This window comes from Pantherophis guttatus, chromosome 16 (genome assembly GCF_059756535.1).
Source record: "Pantherophis guttatus breed Tessera chromosome 16, ASM5975653v1, whole genome shotgun sequence".
Taxonomy (NCBI): Eukaryota; Metazoa; Chordata; class Lepidosauria; order Squamata; family Colubridae; genus Pantherophis; species Pantherophis guttatus.
In genome coordinates this window covers 5,709,549-5,735,306 of record NC_142078.1, presented here as the reverse complement: position 1 = coordinate 5,735,306, position 25,758 = coordinate 5,709,549, and the positions used below count along the sequence as shown (strand labels likewise).

At 45.2% G+C, this 25,758-nt stretch overlaps 3 protein-coding genes across 12 annotated transcripts in view; 1 reads left to right on the top strand and 2 right to left on the bottom strand.

Annotated features, from left to right (window-relative positions):
- Nucleotides 1–18,617, bottom strand: part of COQ4 (coenzyme Q4) — a 32,938-nt gene extending 14,321 nt beyond the window's left edge. The window contains exon 1 of one of the 6 annotated variants that reach the window (XM_087879521.1): nt 18,484–18,617. The gene's annotated coding sequence lies outside the window, so the exon portion shown is untranslated. Of the gene's footprint in view, nt 1–633; nt 1,168–18,483 lie in introns of those variants that run through there. The other 5 variants (XM_087879519.1, XM_087879517.1, XM_087879523.1 and 2 more) reach the window with 5 other exon arrangements.
- Nucleotides 1,004–17,526, top strand: TRUB2 (TruB pseudouridine synthase family member 2). Of its 2 annotated transcripts, XM_034438720.3 has the most exons (8): nt 1,004–1,138; nt 3,156–3,290; nt 5,700–5,774; nt 7,175–7,236; nt 9,270–9,351; nt 9,479–9,551; nt 13,141–13,277; nt 16,637–17,526. In XM_034438720.3, the coding sequence occupies exons 1-8, from the start codon at nt 1,030–1,032 to the stop codon at nt 16,903–16,905; spliced, it is 942 nt and encodes a 313-aa protein (XP_034294611.2). In that variant the 5' UTR covers nt 1,004–1,029; the 3' UTR covers nt 16,906–17,526. The 2 variants fall into 2 exon arrangements, with proteins under 2 accessions (XP_034294611.2, XP_034294612.1); XM_034438721.3 differs by lacking the exons at nt 13,141–13,277; nt 16,637–17,526 and adding an exon at nt 11,242–11,783.
- SWI5 (SWI5 homologous recombination repair protein) lies at nt 18,263–25,743 on the bottom strand. Of its 4 annotated transcripts, none has more exons than XM_034438729.3 (6): nt 25,618–25,743; nt 23,689–24,004; nt 23,499–23,547; nt 20,652–20,767; nt 19,601–19,695; nt 18,263–18,617 (listed from the first exon to the last, which is right to left on the bottom strand). In XM_034438729.3, the coding sequence occupies exons 2-6, from the start codon at nt 23,853–23,855 to the stop codon at nt 18,553–18,555; spliced, it is 492 nt and encodes a 163-aa protein (XP_034294620.2). In that variant the 5' UTR covers nt 23,856–24,004; nt 25,618–25,743; the 3' UTR covers nt 18,263–18,552. The 4 variants fall into 4 exon arrangements, with proteins under 4 accessions (XP_034294620.2, XP_087735651.1, XP_034294621.2 ...); XM_087879525.1 differs by having other exon boundaries at nt 25,575–25,712; XM_034438730.3 differs by lacking the exon at nt 25,618–25,743 and adding an exon at nt 24,589–25,361.
- Between the last annotated feature and the right edge of the window lie 15 nt (nt 25,744–25,758).

The window sequence follows — 25,758 nt, the reverse complement described above, 5'->3', positions numbered from 1 at the left end:
AGTTCAATTCTCACCAGGCTCAAGGTCGACTCGGCCTTCCATCCTTTCTAAGGTGGGTAAAATGAGGACCCGGTTTGTGGGGGCAATAAGCTGACTTTGTATAAAAATATACAAAAGTATGAAGGCTGTTGCTTAACGCATTGTAAGCCGCCCTGAATCTCCGGAGAAGGGCAGCATATAAATAAAAATAAAATAAAATAAAATAAAATAAATAAAAAATAAATAAATAAAAATAAAATAAAATAAAATAAAATAAAATAAAATAATAAAATAAATAAATAAATAAATAAAATAAAATAAAATAAAATAAATAAAATATATAAAATAAAATGAAATAATAAAATAAAATAAAATAATAAATAAAATAATAAATAAAATAATAAATAAATAAATAAATAAATAAATAAATAAATAAATAAAGTAAGACAGCTATACTCCTCCTTTGGTGGAGGGAAGGGCTGGCACCAGCTCCCCCCACACACCGTTGCGTTCCAAAGCCCATCCTCCGCAGCCTGCAAGGGCAACAGGGGAGGGAGGGAGGGAAGGGAACCCCGAGGGAAGACGCAATCCCACCCCCCCCACACACCCCCCCTTTTTTTATTTTTTTTTGGTCTTTTTGCCCAAACCACTGACCTCCAGACGCTTTTACGCACCGATTCTCCCCAACGCTGAGTATTCCGGATCTAGGGACCTGTGTGTATATTGTGTTGTCTTGTGTGTGTGTGTGTGTGTGTGTGTGTGTGCCTTGCCTGTTGCCCTGTTGCAAAGACCCCCCCCCCCACCCCGATCTCCCAAGCAGCCCCCTCCCCTCCCCTCCGCTTTGGCACGGCTCCCGGGCTTTGCGCGCAGTAACCAACCCGCTTTGCGTTTTTGCGCTTTTGCGCTTGGCTCGGCTTGGAGACCCAGCTGGCCGGGCTCGTGTTCCGGGCGGGCCTCTCTTTCCAGTAGTGCTGAACCCGGCAGTGCTAAGGCAGGGGGACCGGAGAGGCGGTTGCGCCGGCCGAGGACGGCTGGGGGAGGGAAGGCGCCATGCGGGCGGCGGCTGGCACGGCTTTGCAAGGGCTCTTCGCCGTCTACAAGCCGCCGGGCATGCACTGGAGGGCGCTCAAGGAGACGGTGGAGAGGCATCTGATCAAGGGTGAGAGCCGCTTCCTCTCTTTCTTTCTTGCTTTCTCCCACCCGCCCCCTCCCCATATTTCCCCCTCCCCCTGCCTTGCAACGTCTTCCCATGGAGGGAACCGAGTCTTTGAGTTCTGCAGCTGTTATCAAGTGAAACCAAGATTGAAGGATGGCTTCTCTTAACTGGGTTTCATTGCTGGGTCGCGTCTGACTAACCAGTTTCTTTAGTTGGCTCCAACTAAATAGATTTTCAATTGGGTGAAGGTCTGGGCTATTCCCAGGCTGTTCCAGGAGTGAAATAGGATTATCTTGAAACTCCAAAAAAAATGTATTGCTATTAGCCATCAAACTTCAAAAAGACACTTTTCCCAAAAGGTTTTTAGAATTTTGGCCACTACTGTACTTTTCTCCTTCCTTCCTTCCTTCCTTCTTTTTCTCCTTCCTTCCTTCCTACCTACCTACCTACCTACTTACTTATCTTCTTTCCTTCCTTCCTTCCTTCCTTCTTTTTCTTTCTCTTTCCTTCCTCCTACCTACCTTTCTCCTTCCTTGCTTCCTTGCTTGTTTCCTTGCTTCCTTTTCTCCTTCCTACCTACCTACCTACCTACTTACTTATCTTCTTTCTTTCTTTCCTTCCTTCCCTCCTTCTTTCTTTTTCTCTTTCTTTCTTTCTCTTTCCTTCCTCCTACCTACCTACCTACCTTTCTCCTTCCTTCCTTCCTTCCTTCCTTTTCTCCTTCCTTCCTTCCTACCTACCTACTTACTTATCTTCCTTCCTTCCTTCCTTCTTTTTCTCTTTCCTTCCTCCTACCTACCTACTTACCTTTCTCCTTCCTTCCTTCCTCCCTCCCTCCCTCCCTCCCTCCCTTCCTTCTTTCCTTCCAACTAACCAGTTTCTTTAGTCGGCTCCATAGATCTTCAATTGGGTGAAGGTCTGGGCTATTCCCAGGCCATTCCAGGAGTGGAATAGGATTATCTTGAAACTCCCCCCCCTCCCAAAAAGTATTGCTATTAGCCATCAAGCCTATAAAATACACTTTTCCCAAAAGGTTTTCACAATTTTGGCCACTACTGTACCTTTCTTTCTCCTTCCTTCCTTCCTTCCTTCCTTCCTTCCTTCCTTCCTTCCTACCTACCTACCTACCTACCTACTTACTAATCTTCCTTCCTTCCCTCCTTTTCTCCTTCCTTCCTACTTACTTATCTTCCTTCCTTCCTTCCTTCCTTCCTTCCTTTTTCTTTCTCTTTCCTTCCTCCTACCTACCTACCTTTCTCCTTCCTTCGTTCCTCCCTCCCTCCCTTCCTCCCTTCTTTCCTTCCAACTAACCAGTTTCTTTAGTCGGCTCCGTAGATTTTCAGTTGGGTGAAGGTCTGGGTTATTCCCAGGCCATTCCAGGAGTGGAATAGGATTATCTGAAACTCCAAAAAAAAGGATTGCTATTAGCCATCAAACCTATAAAATACACTTTTCCCAAAAGGTTTTCACAATTTTGGCCACTACTGTACCTTTCTTTCTCCCTCCCTCCTTCCTTCCTTCCTTTTCTCCTTCCTTCCTACCTACCTACCTACTTATCTTCCTTCCTTCCTTCCTTCCTTCCTTCCTTCCTTCCTTCCTTCCTTCCTTCCTTCCTTCCTTCCTTCCTTCTCTTTCCTTCCTCCTACCTACCTACCTGGCATACTAGGCCTGGCCTGAATAGGTTTTATGGGTTAGTTTTTTAATTGTATAGCTTGGGGTTTTAAATTGGGAGGCCGATTAATTTAATTTATTTTTAGTTATCTTAACTTTTATATTGTATGTTATTTTAATTTTCGGCTGTTCACTGCCCTGAGTCCCTTCGGGGAGAAGGGCGGGATATAAATTCAATAAATATATATATATATATATATATATAATATAGAGGTTTTGTAGCGCAACCTCCTGCTCAGATGCAAATTCCTGAATCGGAAGAAAGTTCGGAACAATTCAGATTCTTACAGTTTGGGATTTTAAGAGGGGGGAGAAAAAAAACACCTGTGTTTTTGTTTTCTGCTTTCAGACTTAAACTCCTTAAAGCGTCCAGAACCCCGTCAACAAATATGCTTTCAGCCCACCACGTCTGAAATGGAGACCGGAAGGAAGGAATTGACTCTGACTGTTAGCCAGGTTCCTATGCTGGCTGACCATCCTCTGGGTAAGATGGTGTGAAGAGAATTTGTAGAAATCGGGGATCCAGACAAACTCGGACGAGGAACGCCACCTAGCCCGAAGGAGAAACACAGTGTTGTGGCCCGCCAGCGGATCTGGCAGCAGATTCGGACAGTGAGGAGGCTGTGGAGGAACATGGGCCAATCCTGGAGTCTGGGGAAGGTTCTGATGAGGGCTCTGCGTCTGAGGCAGAGAGGGGGACAGGGCCATCTGACAGTTATCAGCTGCCTTCGGAGTCCGACATCAGTGAGGCAGACGAACAGCTGGAGCCTGTTCCCAGTGTGTGCATGCCCAGAGTTGCCAGACAAAGGGAACAGCTAAAGAACAAGGGTCGACTAGGGAGTAAGGCCACACAGGTGGATGATGAATGGCCCCTTCCAGTGGGAATAAAAGAGGAGCGAAAGGGGAGTAGAGTTTGCAGGCGATAATTAGTTCACTTTATTTATTTATTATTTATTAGTTCAATTTATATGCCGCCCTTCTCCGAAGACTCAGGGCGGCTTACAATGCACTTATAGCAATAGCCTTCATTCTTTTGTATATACCTATATACCTATAGGAGCTGAGGTGGCGCAGTGGTTAGGGTGCAGTACTGCAGCTACTTCAGCTGACTGCTAGTTCAGCAGATCAAATCTCACCGGCTCAAGGTTGACTCAGCATTCCATCCTTCCGAGGTGGGTAAAATGAGGACCCAGATTGTTGGGGGCAATATACTATTTAGTATACTGTCTTTGGTGTGAGCCGCCCAGAGTCCTCAGAGAGTGGGCGGCATAGAAATAATAATAATAATAATAATAATAATAATAATAATAATAATAATAATAATAATAATAATAGCAGCTTATTAGGGCTTTTGGCCCCCCCATAAGCGGTGTTTCTACAAAGTCAGCTTATTGCCCCCACAATCCAGGTCCTCAATTTACCTACCTCGGAAGGATGGAAGGCTGAGTCAACCTTGAGCCTGGTGAGATTTGAACTCGCACTAATTGCTGGCAGCTAAGTGCTACATAACAGCACTTAGTCCGCTGCACCACCAAGGCTCTTGGTTTCTCCGAGGCTCCTGGCCAAGTTTTGAAGATATCGGCCTGGCAGCTCTCCAAGCCAGATAAGGTCTGTGACTCTAAATTCTCCCTTGAAAGACTTTTGCTGGATGTGAATGAGAGGAATTCACAGTAACTTCATAAAAAGGGGGTTTTTTTTTGTTTGGACAAGGGAGTCTGCTTCATGCTTTTTGGAGAAGCTTAGGTCAGAACACACGTACCCTTTCCTATTGTGTTATGTTAAGTCATTTTTTTTGCTGAATGTTTTTTTTTTTAATTTGATTTATATGCCGCCCTTCTCCGGAGACTCAGGGCGGCTTACAATGCGCTAAGCAATAGCCTTCATCCTTTTGTATATTTATACAAAGTCAGCTTATTGCCCCCACAATCTGGGTCCTCAATTTACCTACCTGATCTGTCCCCGTCCACACACACACACACAAACACAGCCAGCCGAGGGTTAAGGAAGCACTTGGCACATACCCAGGTCTTTATCTCCAACTTGGCAGCGATATACACACCGTCTGCCAAGTGCATTTATTTCCACAAAACAGAAAGATAAGATACTTAGCATACAAAAGTCCAATCAGAATAATATTCCTCTCAGCAGTTTCCGGACGAGGCTTTAGTGACTATCCAAGGTTTACTTTTGTTCGTCACAGGGATCGCTGGCCACCACCCTCTATTATATAGTCTCTGGGGTGTGGTCCAGTGACTCAGTTCTAATCCCTAGCACGCCTCCTGAGCTGCTGCAATCGTTTATCACGCCTTCGGAGGCGTGCGTCCAGGAATGGTGTCTCTCCCTCGCTCTCATCCGAGACACCTGTTTCTCGGCTAATCTCCTCTCCCTCGGCCGGCACCTGAGACAGTGCCAGAGGGGAGGGGCCTGGAGAGGGAGGCCTGGCTGACTCCTCTTCCTCATGCTCGGAGCTTTCTTCCTCCGATGGGATAGGCTCAGAGGGCAGGGCCACAACACTACCTTAGAAAGGATGGAAGGCTGAGTCAACCTTGAGCCTTGGCGAGATTCGAACCTGCAGTAATTGCAGGCAGCTGGTCTTAATAACAGGGTGCTTTAGACCACTGTACTACCAAGGCTCCTGGGGTGAAGACTCCTTCATGGTGTGAAATCAACCTAGCCAAACGTTTGCAAAATTGGCGCTTTTTCGGGGGCTGAAGGGCGTGGTTGAGAGACCATCCCGGCATCTTTAAATATACAAGCTTGGGCACTTCCAAGGGAGGGGGAAAAAAAATTAAAGGAGGTAATTTTCTTTTCTTTCTTTCTTTTTCTTTTTTTTTGCTTTGCACAATGCAAGCGTTCTTCCGCTGTTAAAATTCGTGTTGGTTTTCTTGCACAGTTTCAGGACCGGTTTTTACGCAATTAAAAATTGGAGTGGGCAGCTGTCTGGATATGCAGTCCTCGGGAGTTTTTGGTAAGTAAAAGAAGCTCTGGGCCCACGATGGCGAACCAATGGCACTCGCGAGCTGTCGCCCCAGTTTAGCTCTGCCTCCCACTGGCCAGCTGGTATTTGGGTCACTGCCGTGCATGCGTGTGGCGTGTGGCGTATGTGGGGGGATATGTGCGCATGTGCAGGGTGCCTGCGAGGGGGGGCGCATGCACGGGCCAGGGTGCATGTGTGGGGGCTGCACGCACATTGCATTTGGGGGGTTCGGGCGCATGCACGTTTTGGCCACTCGGTCCCCATCATTGCTCTAGGCATTAAAATTCCTCCGGTGGAGGGAGGAGGGGCTTGATCAAACTTACTAGCCGCGTGATGGCGAGCCTATGGCACGCGTAGCCATATCGGTGGGCACGTGAGCTCAGCTCCAGTGTGCATGGGCGCGCCAGCCAGCTGATTTTCGGGCCTTCTGGGCCCACCAGAAGTAGGGAAACATGCTGTTTCCTGCCTCCGGAGGGCCTCGGGGGTGGGGGTGGGGAAGGCCCGTTTTTTGCTCTCCCCAGAGCCTTTCCAGGAGTCTGGGGAGAGCAAAAACAGCCTTCCCCACACCCCCCCGGAGGCCAGAAATGGCCTGTTTGCCAACTTCCGGTTGGACCGGAAGGCCCGTTTTTTGCTCTTCCCAGCCTCCAGAGCCTTTCTAGGAGTCTGGGGAGGGTGAAAACGGCCTTCCCCACCCACCTGGAGGCCGGAAATAGCCTGTTTGCCAACTTCCGGTGGGACAGGAAATTGGCAAACGGGCCGTTTTCGGCCTCTCGGGGAGGGTGCGGAGGCTGTTGATTCGCCCTTCCCAGACTCCTAGAAAGGCTCTGGAGGCTGGGGAGAGCAAAAAACGGGCCTACCATGCCATTGTGTGCCAGGAGCGGTGGGAGCATGGGGGGGGGGGTCATGCGCAGGGGCAGGGCACATAGAATTATGGGTGTGGGCACGCACGCGCGCGACCCCCACCCACCCCGCTCCTGGCACATGATGGCAAAAAGGTTAACTATCACTGTACTAGCCAGTTTTTAACTGGGATATCAGCAGAGCATCAATATTCTCCTGCAATTCGCTCGGCTTTTAGAAAATGTTTCCGTTAACCTTTTAACGGAAGAGTTTATTTAGCTTCATCAGATTGGTTTTTTTAGCTTCTCCCATCTGGGGTTTATCCGGAATTTTTCTAGGATGGGGAAATTACGATTTCGCACGATCTTTTTTTTTTCTTCTTCTTCTTCTTCTTCTTCTTGGTCCACTTTGACTTGCCCAGTGCTCTGTGTTGTTCTTCCTGCTCGGATTAATTTAAAGCCAATTTGATCTGACTGCTAGAAACCTATTGCTAGGAAGTAATGGAGTTTTGAATTCTCAGTTGTTTGCCTTCTGCGTTTTTACTCCCCCAGTGCTCGGCGTGGGTTATGGCACCAAGTTGCTCAAAGACTGGTACAACGCACATCTTACCAAGGTAAGCCGTCCCCTCCGTTTCTGATGCTTAGGGTTAGGGTGAGGATATGATGTGGTGGCGGCACAGTGGTTAGAATGCAGTGTCGGCTTCCAGCAGTTTGGTACTTCGATCTGGCTGGCTAAAAGTTGACTCAGCCTTCTGTCCTTCCGAGGTGGGTAAAATGAGGACCCAGATTGTTGGGGGCCAGAGGCTGACTCTGTAAACCACTTAGAGAGGGCTGTGAAAGCACTATAAAGCGGTATATAAAAAGTGCTATTGCTATCTATCTATCTATCTATCTATCTATCTATCTATCTGTCTCTCTCTCTCTCTCTCTCTTCTCTATATCTATCTTTATTTCTATCTTTATCTCTATCGTTATCCCTATCATCTATCTATCTATCTATCTATCTCTATTTTTATCTCTTTCATCCATCCATCCATTTATATCTATATCTATCTATCTTTATCTCTGTCTATCTTCTCTACATCTATATCTTTATTTCTATCTTTATCGTTATCCTTATCTTTATCTCTCTATCTTCATCCATCCATCCATTTATATCTATATCTATATCTATATCTATATATCTATCTTATCTATTTATCTATCTTTATCTTCATCCATCCATCTATATCTATGTTTATCTCTATCTATCTATCTATCTATCTATCTATCTATCTATCATCTAATCTATCTCTATTTTTATCTATCTCTGTCTTCATCCATCCATCCATTTATATCTATATATCTCTCTATCTTTATTTTTATTTATTTATTTATTTTATTGAATTTCTATACCGCCCTACTCCCGAAGGACTCAGGGCGGTGCACAGCCATGAAATAAAACACATAGATATACAAAATTTAAAATCGAATAAAATGAATTAAATAAATTTGGCTGAATTAATACCCATAATTTAAAAAACCCATAATTTTAAAATACATTAAAAATTTAAAATTTACACTTAAAAGGGAGAAGATTTAGGCAAGGCCAGCTTGATGAAATAAAAGCGTCTTCAACTCGCGGCGGAAGGTGCGCAGATCCGGAATCCTCCATATCTCTGGGGGGAACTCATTCCAGATCGTCGGTGCCCCCACAGAGAAGGCTGTCCCCCTAGGGGCCGACAGCCGACATTGCTTGGTCGACGGCACCCGGAGGAGCCCCTCTCTGTGGGAGCGTACTGGTCGGTGGGAGGCTGTTGATGGTAGTAGGCGGTCCCGTAAGTAACCAGGTCCTAAGCCATGGAGCGCTTTAAAGGTGGTAACCAGAACCTTGAAGCGCACCCGGAAGACCACCGGGAGCCAGTGCAGCTCGCGCAGGAGAGGTGTTACATGGGAGCTCCATGTTGCTCCCATAACCACCCGCGCGGCCGCACTCTGCGCCAGTTGGAGCCTCCGGGTGCACCTCAAGGAGAGCCCCATGTAGAGAGCGTTACAATAGTCCAGACGAGAGGTGACGAGGGCATGAGTGACTGTGCATAACTGTGCGTATCTCTCTCTATCTTTCTATCTATATCTTTATTTCTATCTTTATCTCTATCTCTATCCTTATCTTTATCTCTCTATCTTCATCCATCCATTTATATCTATATCTATCTTTATATCTATATCTCTTTATCTATCTATATCTATCTTCATCCATCCATCCATCTATATCTATCTTTATCTATATCTATCTATGTCTGTCTGTCTGTCTGTCTATCTGCATTTCTCTTTATCTTCATCCATCCATCCATTTATCTATATATCTATATCTATATATATCTATGTATCTATGTATCTATATCTTTCTTCATCCATCCATCCATTTATCTATATCTCTATATCTCTCTATATATCTATGTATCTCTGTATCTATATCTTTATCTTCATCCATCCATCCACCCACCCACCCAGCATCATCAGTGTTAGAAGGGAGAACAATTTCTGGTCAAAACCATAGGTTGGGCTATTTTGTCTTTTCTTGTGCTGACATTCTCCTTTTAAGAAGTTTTGCCCTGGTCCTTCGCAATCCGCAGTGTGTGCTATCAGGATGTTTTCCTTTTCAAAGGCCTACACCGTTAACGGCGTATTCGGCAAAGCCACCGACGATTTCTCAGACACAGGCAGACTGATTGAGAAGAGCACGTTTGGTAAGTGACTTAAGTTGGCGATTTTTCAGGATTGGGACTTTTGGGGGAAAAAGACGGGGGGGACGGGGAAACCAGGGGAAAGGAAACTTAACACTGCTTGTCTCCTTCTCCTTCTTCTTCTTCGGAGATCATGTAACACGGGAGACGCTGGAGCGGATGGTTTCGGTGATCCAGGGATCCAATCACAAGGCTTTACTGCAGTGAGTATCAAAATTTTATTTTTATTTATTTTTATTTTATTTCAAATTTATATACCGCACCTTCTCTCGAAAGACTCAGGGCGGTGTACAGCCAGATAAAAACATGCAATACAAACATTAAAAAACAATTAAAAGGATATATATTAATTTGGCCCCCGTTTAAGATGACAAACCAATTAAAAATTAAAAATATGTTAAAAAATATGTTAAGCCAGCCCGGCTTGCTGGAAAAAGAAGGTTGCAGTGACCGTGTTTGAAAGGACACCACTACGCTTCTGGTGTGGTGTGGAAGGGAACTGCCCGAAGTTAGGGACATTCCAGGAAGGGAAAGGATCTAAAAAAAGGAGAATATTTGTAGATGAGGGATCTTTGGTGCTCTCAGAGCTTGCTGGTTTTCTTAGACGTTTCATGACCCATTTAGGTAACATCATCAGTGCTAGCGATGATGTTACCTACCGTATTTTTTGGAGTATAAGACGCTCCGGACTATAAGACGTGCCTATCTTTTTGGGGGAGGAAAACAAGAAAAAAAAAATCTGCCTCTGCCTCCCAGAAATTTGCCTCATTGCAGCAAACAGCAAACAGCCTGCTTTAGTTTCATTTTCAGCACAGCCTGATTAGCACAAGAAAAAAAAAAAACTGCCTCCCAGCAATTTGCCTCCTTGCAGCAAACAGCGGAGGCCGAAAACGGGGCGTGCGGAGGCGGCAATAGGCAATGGCAATCCCTGCAGCCTGAAACAGCTGAGGGTCGGGATCCAACCGACAATCAGCTGCTTGTGCTAAACAGGCTGTGCTGAAGCTGAAACAGGCTGTTTGCTGCAAGGAGGTAAATTGCTGGGAGGCAGAGGCCAAAGGGTGGGGGCTGGCGGGTGGGCGGGGCTACATTCGGTGTATAAGACGCACCCAAATTTGCACCCTGTGTGTGCAAATATAAGTGTGTCTTATACTCCAAAAAATTGGTAGTTAGGATAATGAAGCTTCTGCAAGAAAACAAACAAGCTCAGAAAGGATCTAGATGGGGGGGGGGGATCCTTTAAACCCCCCTTTCTGCCTGAGGATTGTTAAAACAAAATAAGCCCACTGAGAGCAGCTTTCCAAAACGAAGACTTGAGGTGTGGTGGACTTCTGGGAGAATTTCTTAACGAAAGAATCTATATTGTGCACGGACGTTTTAGACCACTTCAATTTCCCGCTACTGGCCACTTGGTAGTTCTTGATTTATGACCGTAACTGAGCCAGGAATTACGACTGTTAAGTCACTGCAGTCGTACGATGAAGGCCTCGCGGGACCAGATTGGAAGCCGCCACTGTTTTGTTTACAACGGTCCTTAAGCGAATGAATGCAGCAGTCGTAGAGCGAAGGCGTTTTCTGGGCCAGGAAATAAGGAACAAAACAAAACCGGAAATGGGCCAAAACTGTTGAAAATCGGACATCACCTGACCGCAGGATGGTGCCAACGGCCATCCAGGTGAGCCGGTTGTTAAGGGCTCAAAATGCGTACCCACGCAGAGGTTGTAACTCTGAAAACGGGTTGTAAATAGCTCGGACGTAACTTTGAAACGTTCGTTAAGCAACCGTTCGTAAGTCAAGGACTCCCTGTCTAAAATCCGCAGACTCTGCCTGGAAGAAGGTTGGCCTGGCGAGGTGGCACGGAGGCTCTCAACCAACCTCCTTCTGTTTTCTTCGCAGGCCGCCTCCGTCCCTTGGCTTCCTCCCGCGCCGTCTCTACAGCCAGCCCAAAGAGAGCGAGGAGCCCGAAAGCTCCGAGCCGCTGTGCTTCACCAAGAGCTCCGCCAACCCCCGCCGATTCACCACGCGGCAATCCATGGGCAGCGACCACAAGCAGCCCCTCTGGCGGGCCCTACTGATCAGCCTGACCTTTACGCTGCTCCTCCTCTGGTGCTATTTGCGCCCCGAGACCGAGATAGACCGGCGGGCCGAAGAATTATTGCAATTCCTGCAGGTTATTCCACAGCAGGAAGAACTGCCACCTTCTGTCCCTTCGGGAGAGGACGAGAAGAAGCCTTAACTACGACATGGCGGATCAGGAAACTGTGCCATTCTGTACCGCCAGGAATGGCCAGGGATTTGCATCCCTCCTGGCTCAGTTACTTGCAGGACCGAAGAGGAAAATGATCAAGAGACGGTTGATAGAGAGTGAAGGCCGATCGCGGAAACGGCTCTTAATCTAAAATAAAATGAACTGTGCCCAAGTTGGCGACGGCTGTGAATTGAAGTGGTCTATCTCCTTCGTGGCTGAATTTTTCGCTTATTTAAAAAAAAAAAAAACTTAGTGAAAAAGGAGATTGGTTCCCCAAACTACAAAATTTTCTCAGTTGGGAGATGAGGCTGAAGGGCGAAAAAACATCATTTTGGGGGTGGGGTGGGTGGGGAATGTGGTTTTAGAGCAGGAATGACTTTTGCAGCAGGTAGCATAAATAAAATATTCCTAGGTTCGAACCGAGCGCCGAGTCTTGTAAAATGGGGGGGGGGGGGAAACACGGCCTGTTGTGACCTCGGCTTCATGAGTCATTAAGACACACGAGTAATCCCAAAAACCTCTTTTATTGCAACAGCTGTGAATTACGTTCATTCACAGCTGAGTCCCAATTAGTTGGGAGAAGTCCTTCGGGAGAATCACCAGCCTTGACACGCTGCCAAAGATACTTTCTGGTCCTAGCCAAAAGCTCAATGCCCTGTTTGATCGATGATCAGTGATGAGTCAATAATGTTCATAGGAACATGAGCTAGAGAAAATACAGGTAGTCCTTAACTTACAACAGCTCCTTCAGTGACCGTTGAAAGTTACAACGGCATGGAAAAAAAGTGATTTTTTATTATTATTATTATTATTATTAGTCATATTTCTATGCCGCCCACTCTCCGAGGACTCTGGGCGGCTTACACCAAAGACAGTATACTAAATAGCATATTGCCCCCTAACAATCTGGGTCCTCATTTTACCCACCTTGGAAGGATGGAAGGCTGAGTCAACCTTGAGCCGGTGAGATTTGATCCGCTGATCTGCTGAACTAGCAGTCAGCTGAAGTAGCTGCAGTGCTGCACCCTAACCACTGCGCCACCTCGGCTCAGATTATGACCATTTTTCACACTTACGACCATCGAGCATCCCCCCCCCATGGGCCACGTGATTTACATTTGGGCGCTTGATATTTATGTTCATATTTATGACCGTTGCAGCATCCTGGAGTTCATATTTATGACTCGCAGCGTCCCAGAGTTCATATTTATGACCGTCGCAGCGTCCCGGAGTTCATATTTATGACCGTCGCAGAGTCATATAATCCCCTTTGCCATCTGACCAGCAAAAGTCTACGGAGGAAGCCAGATTCACTTAAACGACAACTGCAGTGATTCACTGAACAAATGTGGCAGGAAAAGTCGTAAAATGAAGGGAAAGTCGCTTAACAAATTTCTTGCTGAGCAACATAAAAATTTTGGGCTCCGTTGCGGTCGTGCGTCCTGCAGGCCTTGATAATCGCGGTAAAAGGATGCCGATCTCGCATCCCAGGCTGACCTGTTGCCAAATAATGATGCTTCTGTTTTTTTATCCTCATCCCTTCCCAGGTGGGCTAACCTTGACCTGAAAAGTCAAGAATCCTATGAGCTGGCGGTCAAAGGCCTAATTCGGCCCATGGAAAAAAGCCCTCCTCTGATCACGGCGGTGCGATGCCTCCGTTTTGAACCGCCGGAATTCCAGCTGGGTATGGCCTTCTCTCTTAGTGGTGCGGTGGCTTGGAGATGGAGCTCCCGCCTCGCAATCAGGAGGCTGTGAGTTCAATCCTAGGTAGAAGCAGGTATTCCTCTCTCTGAGCAGTGAGTATACGGCAGTGGTCAAAATTGTAGAAACCTTTTGGGAAAAGTGTATTCCCGCCTGGACTACTGTAATGCTCTCTACATGGGGCTCCCCTTGAGGAGCACCCGGAGGCTCCAACTGGCGCAGGGTGCGGCCGCGTGGGTGGTTATGGGAGCGACACGGCGCTCCCATGTAACACCTCTCCTGCGCGAGCTGCACTGGCTCCCGGTGGTCTTCCGGGTGCGCTTCAAGGTTTTGGTTACCACCTTTAGAGCGCTCCATGGTTTAGGGCCTGGTTATTTACGGGACCGCCTGCTGCCGCAAACGGCCTCCCACTGGCCGGTACACTCTCACAGAGAGGGACTCCTCCAGGTGCCGTCGGCCAAACAATGTCGGCTGGCGGCCCCCAGGGGGAGACCCTTCTCTGTGGGGGCACCTACTATCTGGAACAAGCTCCCTCCAGAGATACCAAGGATCCCGGATCTACGCACCTTCCACCACGCTCTTAAGACCTTTTTATTTCACCAGGCTGGTCTGGCCTAACCTTTCCCATTCTTTTTTAATGTAAATTTTAATGTAAATTTTAATTTGTTCTTAACCTGGGGTTTTAAATTTGTCTTGGGCTAAATTGATTTAATTCGATTTTACTTCTGCTCTTAATTTTTGTATTCTATGTGTTTTATTCTGTGCCTGTTCACCGCCCTGAGTCCTTCGGGAGTAGGGCGGTATACAAATTAAATAAAATGAAATGAAAAATGAAATGAATTTTCTAAAGCTGGCTGATAACACCACTTTTTTTTTTTTGGAGTAGTACCATAAAATTATATATCGATGGAAAGATAATATAATCAAGAATGTAATGCAATATTTTTTAAAATAAAACATAAATCCATCATCCATACAATTGCAAACAGTGTGTCAGTCGATTACAAATTTTTTGTGGCTCCTCACCATATTCATTACTACTAATTATCTAATTTCTCATATTACCAATCTAATAAGTATCTTGGTAATATAATCCTCATTAATCATTCAACTATGGCTTTCCCCTCTTTTCATAAAAATTATTTTCAAATATTTATATTATAACGTTCATAATCATATAACACTGCATTATATTTTGTACATTTCTACCGTTCTTCTGTTATAATGATCTCATCCCTATTTCATTTCCATGAAATAGTTTGCAATTGTACGGATGATGGATTTATGTTTTGTTTTAAAAAATAAAAAAAAAATTTACAAAAAAAAAAGGAAAGAATGTAATGCAATAACTTTTATGAAGGATTTGCTATTAGAATAGCAGTTCTAAAGGAGAAAAGTGAAACACAGAGGAAAAAACGAGATATAGAAAAATGACCACCATAGAAAAAATGAGATATACAGTACAAAAATTATCACGTCAGTTATAATAGTTGGGTAGCCTTTAGCATGAATTACGACCTTACAACGTCTTCCCATGGAGTGAACCAAGTCTTTTAGTTCTGCAGCTGTTACGGTGTGAAACCAAGATTGAAGGATGACTTCTATTAACTGGGTTTTATTGCTGGGTCGCTTCTGACTAACTAAGTTTCTTTAGTCGGCTCCATAGATTTTCAATTGGGTTAAGGTCTGGGCTATTTGGCTCATTGCCAAAACAAGATGACACCTGATTGGCTCTCTAAACACCCATGCTCATTGGCTACAATCAGATGAAGGAAAGCTATCTGATACCAACCTAAGCAAGTTGTGCTTCCTTTTTCTGGTTATTTGGCTATAACCTTTCATAGAATACAGATAATTGAACAAACTTTGCTGCATTACATTCTTGATTAAATTATCTTTCCATTGATATATAATTTTATGGTACTATTCCAAAAAAAAGTGGTGTTATTAGCCATCAAACCTCAAAAATACACTTTTCCCAAAAGGTTTCCACAATTTTGGTCACTACTGTATATCTGCTGAATATAACTTTGCATTGGCTCCATTCAGTTGCCCAGACTCCACCCCACAAGGGATTATGGCGTCATTAAAAACGATGATGATGGCCTTCTCTCTTAGATTAAGGCAGATATGGCGCCTTTGTTTTATTTAAAAATAGGAAATTAAGCTCCGGAACGCTCTTTAAATCTTTAAACTTTGTTCCTGTCGCTCCAAACTGAAAAAGATGGCTTTGGAAGGAAGGAATGAGCAGGGGGATGGATAGCTAGCGGGGATGCTGCAAAAATAATCAGCATTGGTTTAGAGTTAATCAGTGTTTCTCAACCTTGGCCAACTTTAAAATATCTAGACTTCAACTCCTAGAATTCCCCAGGCTGGGGAATAATGGGAATTAAAGTCCAGGCATCTTATAGTGGCTAAATTTGAGAAACTTTGACAGAGACCTGGAGATTTTTCACTTTGTCCACCATACCGAATTTTCAGCAACATCAAAGGAAGGTGAAAATGCTGCAATTAAAGGCAGAACCTACATTCTGCTAAAATTCCTGATGCATCCAGTCAAGAAAAAAAAAATTGGGCCAATAAGAATGTCTTTTACTCAAGAGTATAAACCTGAACCACCAGAATTGGGCTACAAAAGACAAAAGAATTGGAGCTTTCCGTAAGATGCCTAATGACTCAAAGATTATTTCTTAGCCAGGCCAGCCTGAAATCATCTATCTATATAAAAAAGGCTGTATGTATGTATGTTCTAGCATAACTCTGGAACGCCTCGAGCAATTTCAACCAGACTTGGTACACAGATGACTTACTATCTGGAATCAAATACTGTGGGGATAAGACACCCCTAGTGTGTGTGTGTGTGCGCGCGCGCTTGTGTGTTCCAGCATAACTGGAACGCCTGGGAGAGGGTGTGTGGCATCCTAGAGCGGCAGTTGTTTGTGATGTCAGTTCCTTCGCAGCTTCCTCTGGAAAGGCAGCCGTGATGTTCGCCCTCCAGTGGAGCAATGGGGAAGCGCCTGATGGATTTGGGGCAAAGTGCCAGGATTGTAGACAGGGCGGATAGAGGAGCGCATGGGAGGGGGAAGGGAGAGGGCAGGGATGATGGGCATGGGAGTAAGGGGAAGAAAGGCCCCTCTCAATGGCTCCCTGTCAGATAAAGGCTTGGACATCTATCGAATCCAGGCAATGCCGGGTTACCAGCTAGTTATTTTAATAAACCGGGGGGGGGGGGGGAGGGAACAGATTTTTTTAGAGACACATTCAATTCTTCAAGTGGTAATTATGAATTTACAACTTTAAGTTTAGCTGAGTTTCTGGTCTCTCTCTTCCTGCCTTTCTTAGAAATTCACTGCTTGCACGAGACCCCACAGTATCTCCGTAAGATCGTTCACGAAATAGGGTTGGAACTGAAGACCACGGCGGTGTGCAGCCAAGTGAGGCGGGTACGGGACGGCGTCTTTGTGCTGGAGGACGCCCTACTGAGGACACAGTGGGACCTCCCGAACATCCAGAGGGCAATTTTGCAAGCCAAACAGAAAGTAGAAGCTGAACTTCAAAACAGCCTTCCGCACCTGAACGCTAGGGCGGATCGTGAAAGGGACCGAATCTGAGCCAAATGTTGCATTCGCTAAGAATTTTTGCGAGAGTTCTCAGAATATTGGGGACGGGGGAGCCGTACGAAACATCCCGGAATTCCAATTTTTAGCTTGGATCAGAAGGTTCCAAGTTGGCTGGTTCCTCCTCTAAAACTGTACACAATGTGCCAAGAATATTGCAATTTAAGAGAAAGAAAGAAGAAAGAAAGAAAGGAAGGAAGGAAGGAAGGAAAGGAAGGAAGGAAGGAAGGAAGGAAGGAAGGAAGGAAGGAAGGAAGGAAGGAAGGAAGGAAAAAAGAAAGAATGGATGGCAGGAAGATAGGAATGAGGGGAAGAGAGAGAAGGAGAGAGAGAGAGGGAGGGAGGGAGGGAGGGAAGGAGATGAGAGGATGGATGGATGGATGGATGGAAGGAAGGAAGGAAGGAAGGAAGGCAGGCTGGACACTGTGCCCACATCCAGCACAGCAAAATTAGTTTTTGTGGCTGAAATGGGATATTTCAAAGTAACAGATTGTTACTACAGTTGTATATTTCAAACACCAACCGAATTTCTATTGAAGTAAGCTATTTTGTTTCTTCCCTAGCACAGAAATAAACATTCTTAGCAGATATTACTTACTAAACGGAACTCAAAAAGGTTTGATCTGTTTTTTTTTTCAAATTTATGCCCATGTCTATGGAATGCAGTGTCTGGGATTTTAATGCCAAAATACACTCCTTTATTTCAGCGTCAAGAGTTTTAAACCATCTCGCAAATGCTTCTGAAATTCACTCCCAAGCAAATAATGCACCGTTTTTATAGACAAGGTGGTTTCCTCTGAGTCCCTTGCTCTTTTCAACAGCCGTATTTGAAACCTACGTTTCAGATCATAGTTTAACAATTCGTGGTGATTTGGAGAGGATTCCACTTTCAAATCCAGCCCTCTTTGGGGTGAGAAGAAAAGAGGGCAGAATTTGAATTGATCCAAGGCTGTAGGGACTTCCATTTAGATGATGGGTCAGCAACCTGCGGCTCTGGAGCCGCATGTGGCTCTTTCACCCCTCCGCTGCAGCTCCGTCGCTCAAAATATGCGTCACAACTGCCAATGTGCGACACCTGCCGGAATGCTATTTATTGAGCTTTTCCACCCCTGGTAGGCCAACCATGGATAAATCTAAGAAAAAAAAAGTTTCAGAAGAAAACAGAACGTTGAATTCAACTACATATGCTAGTTTTGTGGCTGCTCAAGAAATAGGCATGGGAAAGGTTTTGTGGCTCCCGGTGTTTTCTTTTCTGTGGGGAAACGGGTCCAAATGGCTCTTTGTTTGAGGTTGCAGACCTCTGATTTAGACCATCAATCACATCTGCAGCGTTTATACAATGAATAAAATCTTTGCTATTTTTATGGTTTTATATTTTAAGCCTGGTCAACTCTCGCAATGAATAAGACCATTAACAATTCCTCAGTCCAGTGCAGAAAATTCTGTTCTTTTCCATCTCTAAATGGCAGCAATAAACCCAACAGCTTCTCCATCCGTTAAATGATTTATTTAAAGCTATTAAAATTAAAGCTATTCTTTCATCGATATTTCCAAGGGGAATAATGAACTTACAGTGGTTGTTTTTTCAGCACGTATTATATTTCCACAGTCTAGGTGGTGTGTCAACGTTTTACATTCCGCCTAATCATTAAGGTCCAGATCAAATTCAGGGTAGAGATCTTTGGTGGTGACGCCCCTGATCGCAGCTAGGAGAAAAAAAACACAAAGATTGTGTAAATGAGCGCGGAAAGAGAAAACACAAACAAGGCAGTAATTGCTTCCACAAATTCTCTGTAATTGGAAGGCAGAGGTGGGGCCAGGGCCATCGGGGAGTGATGTGCGGACTTCGGAGCCTCCAGAGGCTGGCAGTAGAGAGGCAGAGGAACAGGAGGAGCCTGTTCCTAGTGCACGTATGAGAAGAGCTGCCAGAAGGCAGGAGCAGCTAAAGCAGAGAGGACGACTGAGGAGTAAGGCCAAGAGATGATTGGCCCCTCCCATAAGGCTTAAAAGACCAGTAATGGCTCTTGGCTTCTTTGCTGAAAAACAACTGTTGAGAGAATTGGTTCTTGTTTCACTGTATTCATTTCTTGTCGGCGTCTTCTGCTTCCAAGAAAAGCCTTTGGCAGTTTGCCTAATTATACCAAGGTCGGTGATAAACTGAGGAATGGTATTTTGAAGAATTTGTTTTAATTTAGTTTGGACTACGCTGAGAATTTTTTTTTTTTTAATTTGATTTATATGCTGCCCTTTTCCGGAGACTCAGGGCGGCTTACAGTGCGTTAAGCAATAGCCTTCATACTTTTGTATATTTTATACAAAGTCAGCTTATTGCCCCCACAAACTGGGTCCTCAATTTACCTACCTTAGAAAGGATGGAAGGCTGAGTCGACCTTGAGCCTGGCGAGATTCGCAATTACTTTAATTGCAGACAGCTGGTGTTAAATTACAGTGCCTTGTCTGCAGAGCTATCCAGGCTCCAGAATGAGTTAATTCTCGGTTGTTCTAATAAAGTCTGTTTGTTTTCGAATGGATTGTGTCTGATAATACCTACCTGGGCCTGGGTCACAACAAACTTAGAGGCACCAGGCAGTGATGGACGATGCTAAGTTATCTAAAGGAGAATATTTAAAGTAATAAAGAAAAATGTACCTTCACCCACCCAATATGGTTCTATATTAGTCCTCCTTACCCAATCTGCCTAAAAGCATTTGTCCGGCGTCTTTGATCTCGTTGTATTCATGAAGCAGGGTAATGTGGTTTTCCAGTTCCTCCAGGTTGTATCCTCTTTGGGGGGGGGGGGGAGAGAAAAAAAAACCAAGTTCAGAAAAGTCAAGACAAACCAGATGTGTGATCCTTAAGAGCTGTTGGAAGAGGAACAAGATTTGAGAAAAAATATTTATGACTCTATTTTATATGTATTTCTCCTTGTAACCCCAGCCTTGCTTAAATTAATAACACGTGCCAACCCCATTCCCGAGATATTGGAATTCTAAAATACTCCACTTTATTCATTAATCTCTGGCAATCAGGCTGTGCTGGGGTCATTCCATGGTTCTCCAGAGGCTAAAACATACGATGAACGGTTTCAGGAACTGGGCATGGCTAGTCTAGTGAAGAGAAGGACCAGGGGAGACATGATAACACTCTTCCAATATTTGAGGGGCTGCCACAGAGAGGAGGAAGGGGGTCAAGCTATTTTCCAAGGCACCCAAAGTCAGACAAGGAATAATGGATGGAAACTGATCAAGGAGAAATTCCACCTGGAAATAAGGAGGAATTTTCTGACAGTGAGAACAATCAACCCATGGAACAGAAGTTGCCTTCGGAAGTTGTGGGAGCTTCATCTCTGGAGGCTTTCAGGAAGACATTGGACTGCCATCTGTCTGAAATGGTGTAGGGCCTCCTGCTTGGGCAGGGGGTTGGACTAGATGACCTACAAGGTCCCTTCCACCTCTGTTAATCTGAATCCATCTATGCTCTGCCTTCCAAGTCCCAGCTGATTGGGAGGAAATGGGGATTATGCAGTAACCTTCCCTAGCCACACCCACAGAACCAGTAGTAAAAAAAATTGAAACCCACCAATGCTCCATTCCCCAAACAGTAGGTTTGGCCCACATAAATTAACTCAAACTTTACTCCTGGAAAAGTTACTGTACTCGAGCTGCCACGCCCACCCACACTATACAGCAGTTTGAAACAGATGTCTTTGTGCACGTCAAAACATGTATAAAAATACACACTCGGTCTTGATTTGGGCTATTTCCTGATCCACAGCGAGCTCCTTGCGTTTTAGCTCTTCGATTTCGTGCTGCAAAATGTCCTTATCGGCAGGCTGACAGCTCCTCGGAGGAAGAACCTATTGAGCGGAGACAGACAGAACAATGTTAAACGTTGTTTTTTTTAATGATTTCAGCACGGGTGGTGGTGGGTGGGATGCCAAGGGATTTTAGAATAGCTTCACCGCTATATCAGGATGGGGTGGAGGATGGACACCATAAAGAGAGGGCCAAAATTTACCCTCCTACCATCGGGCAGAAGATATAGAAGCATAGCCAGCCGAACAAATAGGCTGAAAAATAGCTTTTATCCATGGGCCGTTAAGACTTCTGAATGCAATGTAACACTACAATCAGGTTTAATAGGATAGACTTGCAGGGCCAGCATGTTTATGCCGGTGTAATATAATACACTGTATTTTTCAGAGTATAAGACGCACCTTTTTCCCCCCAAAAAGAGGGTGAAAATCTGGTTGCGTCTCATACTCCGAATGTAGCCCCACCCAGCTTCTCAAATGGAGGTTTCAGAGGCTGAAAAAAGGATCAGAAACGAAGCTTCAGAAAAAAAAAGCCTCCAGAGCTTCAGAAAAGAAACCTCCAAACAGAGCTTCAGAAAAAAAGCCTCCAAACAGAGCTTCAGAAAAAAAGCCTCCAAACAGAGCTTCAGAAAAGAAACCTCCAAACAGAGCTTCAGAGGCTTTTTTTCTGAAGTTCTGTTTCGGAGGCTTTCAGAGGCAGAAAAAAAAGCAAAAAAAAAGCAAGGCACAGAGCTCACAACCAAGGAATTCACCTCTGAGAACAGCTGATTGGGGGTATTCTGGGAGGCAGAACCACCTGCCAATCAATTTTTTTCTTATTTTCCTCCCCAAAAACTAAGGTTATACTCCGAAAAATGCGGTAAGGCTATCTACCCGTGATGACAAATCTATGGCACGTGTGCCACAGGTGGCACATGGAGCCATATCTGTGGGCACGCGAGCCATTGCCCTAGCTCAGCTCCAGCGCACATGCCAGCCAGCTGATTTTTGGCTGGCCCCACCCACACCGCCCCTCCCCTCCGAGGAGTCTCCACGCGGCCCGTTTTGGATGCCAGGTAAATACAGGGCTTGCAACAGAGGCTTTTGGAAGGCGTTTTCGGCCTCCAGGGTTGGGGGGAGGCCGTTTTCACCCTCCCCAGGCTCCAGGAAAGCCTCTGGAGCCTGGGGAGGGTGAAAAATGGGCCTACCAGTAACCTTTTGACCGTCGCTTGCCAAAAGCAGGGGTCGCCTGTGGGGATCACGTGTACATGCATGGGGTGTGTGTGGTGTGTGTGGGCATTGAATGATGGGTGTGGCCACTCCCCCCCCACGCTCCCCCCCCTTTTGACACGTGACAGCACAAAGGTTAGCCATCACTGCTATATATATATACGTATATGGGAATGTATGTTAGTTATTACTTATTTGGATTTAGGGATTTCTTTTTCTTTCATTTATTGAGTTATTAAGACGTAATTGTGTTTTTTGGGGGGGGCTGCACCAAGGGAGGCTCACTCAACTTCATTGTACATGTGTTGTGCATTGACAATAAAGATTTGCTTTGATTTGAAAATCTATTCAGCGCTATGTAGTATATATCTATTGCCAAGAAAATAGATCATTTTTACTCCAAAAAATGTTATTGCACATATTGCACCCTATCTCCTGTTGTCCTGACAATATTAAGACTATCAAAATAATGTTTGGTTTATAAAAAAAAATAAAGTTGCGATTCCAAGCCATCCTATTTACAAGCAAAAGACTTCCGTATCCTGCAAAAAGATTCTTAGGTTGCAACTTTCCCTACTCACTAAAAATCCAACCCAACCAAATAATATGGGTTTACAGCTTAGCGTTTTCTACGAAGATTAAAACAAGAGCCTCCAAAAATGTTGCTTTACCTTTACAAAATTTGATACGGTTTAGTTTTGTGATTGCAAATAAAGGTATACAGCCAATCAGCACGCATAGTCTTATTTTGACCTGTTGAATGTAACTTTTAGTCCTACTTGGTTTACAGCCAAGAGATAACAAGCGGGATCCTGGCCACGTATCAGAATCACCTACAGAACTCTTTCTCAAGGAATCTGGACTACAATTATGGCTTCCAAAATTGCTTCCTACATTCCCAAAATGTTCAGACCCATCTATCGATGCACGTTCTATAGAGCTGTGATGGCGAACCTATGGCACGCGTGCCACAGATGGCATGCGGAGTCATTTCTGCGGGCACGCGAGCCGTCGTCCTATGTCAGCTCCACCACGCATGAGCGTGCGCCTCCTGCCAGCCAGTTGATTTTCGGGTCTCTGACGGTATGTGGGAGATGCGGGCGCATGCCCATGCCGTCCCTCCCCTCCCATGAGTCTCTACGCGGGCCGTTTCGGATGCCAGGTAAGTACAGGGCTGGGAGGGCTAAAAATGGGCCCACCAGAAGTCCGGAAACAGGCAGTTTCCGGCCTCCAGAGGGTTGGGGGAGGCAGTTTTCGTCCTCCCAGAGCCTCCAGAAAAGCCTCTGGAACCTGGGGAGGGCAAAAAACAGGCCTCCCAGAAGTACGGAAACAGGCCGTTTCTGGCCTCCAGAGGCTTCAGGGAGGCCTGCTAGGCCCAAAACGGGGTGCATGGGGGGGTCGCGCACAAATGTGCATAGGGGAGCGCAGGGGTGTTGTGCGTGCCTGCACAGGGGGGTGGAGCGTGTGTGGGGGGCATTGCATTATGGGTATTTGCATGCGTGGAAAAAACGGTTAGCTATCACTGCTATAGAGGGATGAGAAATTTGTTTTTACAGACACTTACCGGAGATTTGAAGCTTGCATTACAACTTCTCCGGGCTGCTTGAGGTGTCCTGAATTAAAAAAAGAAAAAAGAAAGAAAAGAAGGTCAAGAAAATAATTTAAAAGTTCTTCAAAATGAGTCAGGACAAACTTGAGAATCCTCAGGTTAGCCAAAAAAATGAATTCAAGTGGAAGATTTAAACCGCTCTTACCTCCCCATTAAAGGTTTGGGGGAGATTTTCCCCCTTAATCCCAGGTTATGCTTGCCCCCTTGATTCAAAGGGGATTCGTGTTCATGTTTAGCCAGAATATTTTCCAAGCCAGCGGTAGAACTGCAATCCGCAACCACTTCCTTTTCCTTCTGCATCTGGTGATTCATACAGTTGTCAGGAACAGAAAGAATAAATGGATTTTTGCAGCTCACGGTCGTGCGTAATCCATAAGCATCTTGTTTGCTAGGTTGTGGTCCAAAAACTGAGATTGTTGTCTTATTTCTTGCAGGGATACCTCTCCTCTTCTCTGTCAAAGCTGTGACATTAAAAAAAAATTGTATTTTTTTTTTTAAATCGGAATGATTCCAAAGTAAAACATCAGAAAACAATGGCCAACATACAAGGGACTAAGTAAAGGGGCCAGCAAGGCAAACAGAAAAAAAAAACCACAAACAGAAAATCAAGTTCCTTTTTCCAATTCAAGAAATTGCAAGGCAAGCATCATACTAAAAACCAAATTTAGCCCTTGTTAAACTAGGAGTTAGTGTTGGGAATAATTGGGTGGTTTTGGAATAGTAATGACATCCATGTTAAGGTGGTGTTTAAAAAGTCGGTGGAGGATTTAATGCCAGTTAAATCAATATTATGGATTCCTCAACTATCAGGCGAAATATTGCACCCTTACAATAATAATAAAAATAATTCATTCAATGTCTTTGCTTCCACCTTTTCCACCTTTTCCATCTAAAATAGAGCTAGAAAGGACCTTGGAGGTCTTCTAGTCTCAAGCAAGCAAGGAGACCCTTTCAGACAAGGGGCTGTCCAGTTTCTTTAACACAGAACCTGCCTTTTTCATATATTTTTTTCCCCAAGCAGTTTCCTTTGCCTTTGGAAAAGCACCTTGGAGATTCAACCCAGCAAGGGCCAAATATCCTGCCCTGCTCCTTTACGGCATGCAAGCTGCAGTTTAGTCAGTGCAACTTGGGTTGGGTCTTTGCAGACCTGAGAAGACTCAACTCTAGGAGGAAAAACATGTTCTTTGAGGAGGTCCCTCCTTAATCCTGTCCTCTTGTGAGCCAACCTGATTTACAGAATGACTCAGTGGGAAGGGATTTGAAGCACCAGCTTTGATCGCAGCCATCTGGCAGACAGGGTTGCCTTGCCTCGGTTAGCTAAGCCAGCTTGCAAAAAAGGGCAGCTCCGAATTATTTAGAGGGGATTTCGAGGCTGTTGGGGTGGGGGGGAAGTTTTTTTTTTAAAAAAGAGGGGGTGCTTGCAAAGCTGTGAAGATGCATCTCTTGGGCTCCCCCCTTTTGGAAAGCAAAAACCACCTGCTGATGATTTGGCAAAATCAAACATTTACATTGAAAGAAATAATAATTTAAAAAAATTGTGGAAAGCAGCCCAACAAGTTGGACCGGATATTGTCCAAAGCCTAAAAATGAGATTTTTTTTTCCCCAGGCAAAGTTCAGCAAGCAGCTTTCTTCACAAAAGCTCCTGTTTTTTGGGGGGGGGGAAGGGGGGGTTATTGCAAAGCTGCAACCTTCTCCCCTAACATTAGCCCCCCACCCACCCACCCTTTCAGGGCAAGAGGACTCCAACTCCCATCTCTCTCTCAGGCTGGGAATGATGGGAGCTGGAGTGGGGGGACTCAGAAACCCCCACAAGCCCCAAGAAAAAGCTCTTGCTGAGTCTCCAAGCTCCTGCTCTGTGGATGATGGGCGAGGTGGCTCCAAGCTCTGGGTAGCTGCAGTCCCCACCCCCCACTACCACCAACCCCAGCTCCCATCATCCCCAGCCTGACTCTGTTGGGACTTCCCCTTCTGTTTCCCTTGAGATTTTTTAAATCTCAAAATAATAAAAAAATAAAAAAAATTATCCTTGCATCATTATGCCTCAGAAGAAAGAAGAAGCACAGATGCTCGTACATCAATGAAGACCAAGAAAAATAAAAAGGGCAGAAAAAATACAGCAGGGCGGCCATTACAGGCGGGGAAGCAGAAGGGCGCATGCGCCACCTCCCGCGCCTGCGCGGACGCGTCTCGAGCGAGCCCAGCTTGGCGGGGGCG